Source organism: Mercenaria mercenaria, unplaced genomic scaffold, assembly GCF_021730395.1.
Source record: "Mercenaria mercenaria strain notata unplaced genomic scaffold, MADL_Memer_1 contig_3363, whole genome shotgun sequence".
Lineage (NCBI taxonomy): Eukaryota > Metazoa > Mollusca > Bivalvia > Venerida > Veneridae > Mercenaria > Mercenaria mercenaria.
In genome coordinates, this window is record NW_026461492.1 from 70,117 (window position 1) to 74,659 (window position 4,543).

Here is a 4,543-nt window from a genome sequence, read left to right on the forward strand (position 1 = left end):
CGTCATTTCCATCACGTTCGAAATCATAAAACATTAAAATGGTAAAAGAAAACAAAATTGAAAAATAAGTGTTGACTTGTAAGAAGCATTCAGCATAGCAAATACAGTCACTATCAGAACTCGCAAAGTAAGCCAACCACAAGTATTAAAGAATATCCAAGAAAGGTAGTAAACCTTTATGGAAACATCGTTCTGTTATATTTCACTATCTGTGGTAGAATATTTGCATGAATATGTAGTATATATCGTGTGCTTAAAATGGTTTACATAAAGTAGAATTTATGATAGTTTTATGATAGTTTGAATTGTAATTGACTTTGTTGACTTTTTCTTTTATATTTGTATTTTGATTGTCGGAGAATTATGTAGTTAGAACGTACGAATAAAGCGTTGTGTACCAAGTTCGACCTTTTAATTACTCTTTGTATACAAACTGATGACGTCTGACGTTAATGACGTTAAAACGTATAAGTGACCATGACGCGCCAAATAAGAGTGCAGTAATAGCACGCCAATTCACGACATACTGGGGGCCGCAAAAGTAACATTTCACGTGAAACACTTAAAGTACTTAATTACAGTAGTAACTATGATCACTTGTAAATTCTTAGTAAAATTCAATGAAATGATTAAAGGTAATGAAGTTTTTACTCTCTTTAGTGAAATCACACAATCTCTAATTAATCATCACTTTGTACTTAAAAGTCTCTTTCTCTGAACCTATGAAATTCATCACAACTTACAGTCTCTGTCTCTATATTCATCTGAAATTGTATTTGACACAACCTTAAAAGTCTCTATCGTATATTTGAAATACTTCGCGACTTAAACTGTTTAAGAGTCTCTATCTCAGAATATTCGCTCACTTTAAATATATTCACATAAAGCATGTGTAAATTAGTCCATCAAATTAATTTCCGACAAATAGAATAATGACACAGTTTATTCATTTTCGGAGTCACGAATAACTTCAAGGGGATATAACTTCACCACTGGTCTGGTTGAACTTCCATTTTGGGTCCGAATTTTGGCTGCACGGGTAATTCCATCATTTCCCGGAAGTAATTCCTCGACCACAGCTAATTTCCAACGAGTCCTTGGGCAATCGTCGTGGATCTGCACAATGTCTCCCACTTTGATACTTCGGGAGTTACGTCCGGTGGTTTGGTAGTGTTCACGAAGTGAGGTGAGGTATTCCGATTTCCATCTTTTCCAGAAATGTTGAATAGCCATCGCTACGACTTTCGCCCGCTTGTTGAAATTAATATTTCCAATATTGATTTGATGACTACTGATGTCGTTATCGTAGTCGGAAAAAGGCAATGATGTTATTCTTCGGCCATACAAGAGATGTGCCGGAGTTAATGGTTCCGGGTCGTCGAAGTTGGATGAAATGTAAGTTAAGGGACGGTCATTCATGATCGCTTCTATTTCTGTGACGATTGTTTGAAGTGTTTCAAAGCAAATGCAGGCTTTCCCTAATATCTTTTTCAATGTAGTTTTTGTAAGACCAATTAAGCGCTCCCAGAAACCTCCGTACCACGGTGCTCTGCTTGGGATGAATTTCCATTCAATTCCTCTCCTATTAAGCATTTCCATCACGGAAGAATATTCAAACATACGCTTCAAGTAGTTTGATGCAGACAAATATGTTGCGGCGTTATCTGAGATCATAACTTGCGGCATCGACTTCCGGCTGGCGAATCGGCGAAATGCTTGTATAAAGGAATCCTCTGATAAGTTAGGGACTACTTCCAGGTGTACAGCTCTAGTTACAGCACATGTGAAAAGGCATATGTAGACTTTGATTTCACTTCCGGTATTGTCTTTGACGTAAAGAGCGCCTGTGAAATCAACCCTGTGACACTGAATGGCGGCGACTCTTTCACTCTTATCTTGGGTAGTGGTGGGGTATCTGGTGCTGTGTAAGGTCTCCCAGTAACTCGGCGGCAAATTACGCATTTACGCAAAACTGACTTAGCGCATTGTCTTATGGCGGGTATCCAGTATTTCTGTCGAAGTTGCGTAACGGTGGAATTAATTCCTGAATGCAATTGATTTTCATGAGCATCAGTTACAATCAAGCGGGTCAGTGGATGCTTCTTTGGTAAAAGGTACGGGAACTTTGTGACGTCGGCCAGTGAGGCATTATGTATTCTTCCATTGCAGCGAATAAGCCAATAGTCGTCTAAGAAAAGCCTTAACTGCCTGATTATGGGTGACCTACACGTCATTTTGGACTGTATCTCCGATATTTCCGTAGAATATGTTACAGCTTGGCATGATAACAACCATTTTTTTTCGGCATCATAAAGTTCTCTCACCGACAAAGTACTGACCTGTCTGTCACTTAGTAGTTTCTTGCAGTTTGAAATAAATCTCAGAACATAAGCTGTAACACGGAGTAGTTTACGGTAACTGCTGTATCTTTCTATGTCCATAACATCGTGAATTCCTTGCTGAATTGTACACTGTAGATTGGCTATATTTGTTGGCGGTAATCTGCCATCGAGAATCCACGTCGGTCCTGTCTCCCAGAGATTATTGCTGATAAACTGATCTGTAGAAATCCCGCGTGTAAGAAGATCGGCAGGATTATCACATGTGGGACAGTAATTCCATTCATATTGTTGGGTAAGGCTTTGTATTTCAATGACGCGATTTTGGACGAATCTTTTAAGTGGCTTGTTTGTGTTTAACCAGTAAAGCACAATTTGACTATCTGACCAAAATGTTACGTCCGATACGTTCAAGCACGAATGCAGGTGTGTAGCTAGACGTGCGCCAACTAATGCTGCCATAAGCTCAAGTTGCGGTAATGTAAGAGATTTTAGTGGCGCTACTCGATTTTTTGCCATCACCAGTTTTGAATCAGATTTGTTGCAGATGTATGCTGTGGCCCCATAGGATTTTGTGCTGGCGTCAACAAAAATGTGCAAATATGTGTCACATTCTGTCGTACTTCCTTTTTCAGTGTCAGAAGGATCGATTAAGAGCTTCCTTGAAAACTTGACATCTGTAACTGTATTTAAATCGTTTGCAAGGACTGTCCAGGTTTGCCGAATATGTGAAGGCAATGGTATGTCCCAGTCGTAATTTAACTTCCACAATTCTTGAAGCAGCAGTTTTGCGCGTACCGTCACTGGACTAAGTAGCCCAAGGGGGTCATAAATGCGTGATGAATATCGCAGAATGGTTCTCTTAGTAACAGTCTCTAACAATGGGATTTCTCGTCTGGCAAATGACATCTGGTCGGCAACTGGTTCCCAGCGCATACCAAGTACTTTAGTAACCTCATCATTGTCCAATACTCCTTCCGCTGCAGCTTGAGACCTAAGGGCGGCACTATTTGATGTCCACGAACGAAGATTCATTCCGGCTTTCGACATAAGGCTCCGTGCTTCTCGGAAGTAGGTAAGTAATTCAACTTGTAGTTGGAAACTTGAAAGGACGTTGTCAACGTATAAGTCTCTCTGCATGGTTTCAGCGGCTTTGACAGATTCGTGTAACTTTAGATGTTTTAAGAGCGTAGCATTTAGTATAAATGGGGAGCACGTTGCGCCAAATAATACTGCTTTAAACCGGTATGTACACAGTGGACTGTCGGGGTTGGCGGGGTCATTAAGCCATAGGAATCGTGTCACGTCACGATCATTCGGATGAAGGCCTACATGTAGAAATGCCTTTTCTATATCTGTACAAACAGCATATTTGTGCATGCGAAATCTCACTAAGATGGATGTCAATTCGTTCATAATAGGTGGCGTGGATTCTAAACAGTCATTCAGGCTTAGATGGTTACGGGACTGGCGACAGCTGCAATCATATACGATCCGGATGGGTGTTGTGGAGGAGTCCTTCTTGACCGGGTGGTGGGGAATGTAATGTACTTGCGACGGGGTATCAGCTGAATTATCTATCTTCTCAATGAATCCTCTTTGTTCTTGATCCGTAATGATGTCTCCATATTTCTTCAGAATATGTGGTTGACTACTTAGTCTTCTGATAGTATTTTCTGTCCTCTTCCTGGCAATCTCATAATTTGTCGGCAATGGAGGGTGATCTTCTTTCCATGGAAGTTTTGCAGAATATCTACCATCAGTGAATTCTATCGATGTTTGCTGGTACTGTTCTAGATAAGCAGTGAGCTTCTGGTCCACTGGGTCAGTTGTAATACCCATACTCTCCAGGCTCCAAAATCGTTCCAAATCACTTTCTTCCGCACGATGTGATGTTATAACATTAAAGATGTGGTCTATGTGCTCACGCGTGTCAGCTTCGATTATCGGTCCGGATAACATATAACCGATTTTCGATTTTACGGCAGTCGGTCCATTTCCGCGGATAATGTGATCCTCTATTACGTCCCAGTAAAAATCTGCACCAATCAACATTGAGATTGAGAATGGACTATCATCTGTGACGGTATGGGCTAACTTTAAACCCTGAAGATATGGTAATTTGCTTGCACGAGCGCGATTACTGATAGGTGTCGCTATTGTCGGCACAATCAATACACGTATCGGTATTTTCTGGTGAGAGT

At 40.6% G+C, this 4,543-nt stretch overlaps 2 protein-coding genes across 2 annotated transcripts; both read right to left on the minus strand.

Annotated features, from left to right (window-relative positions):
* Positions 1–942: 942 nt before the first annotated feature.
* LOC128552993 (uncharacterized) lies at positions 943–1,686 on the minus strand. The gene has a single exon (XM_053534092.1). The coding sequence runs from the start codon at positions 1,684–1,686 to the stop codon at positions 943–945; it is 744 nt and encodes a 247-aa protein (XP_053390067.1).
* Positions 1,687–1,772: 86 nt separating this feature from the next.
* LOC128552995 (uncharacterized) lies at positions 1,773–4,394 on the minus strand. Its single transcript, XM_053534095.1, has one exon. The coding sequence runs from the start codon at positions 4,392–4,394 to the stop codon at positions 1,773–1,775; it is 2,622 nt and encodes an 873-aa protein (XP_053390070.1).
* Between the last annotated feature and the right edge of the window lie 149 nt (positions 4,395–4,543).

Bases quoted from the DNA above. Each gene is read 5' to 3' on its own strand.
- LOC128552993 (XM_053534092.1), bottom strand. From the start codon at position 1,686: ATGCCGCAAGTTATGATCTCAGATAACGCCGCAACATATTTGTCTGCA.
- LOC128552995 (XM_053534095.1), bottom strand. From the start codon at position 4,394: ATGTTGATTGGTGCAGATTTTTACTGGGACGTAATAGAGGATCACATT.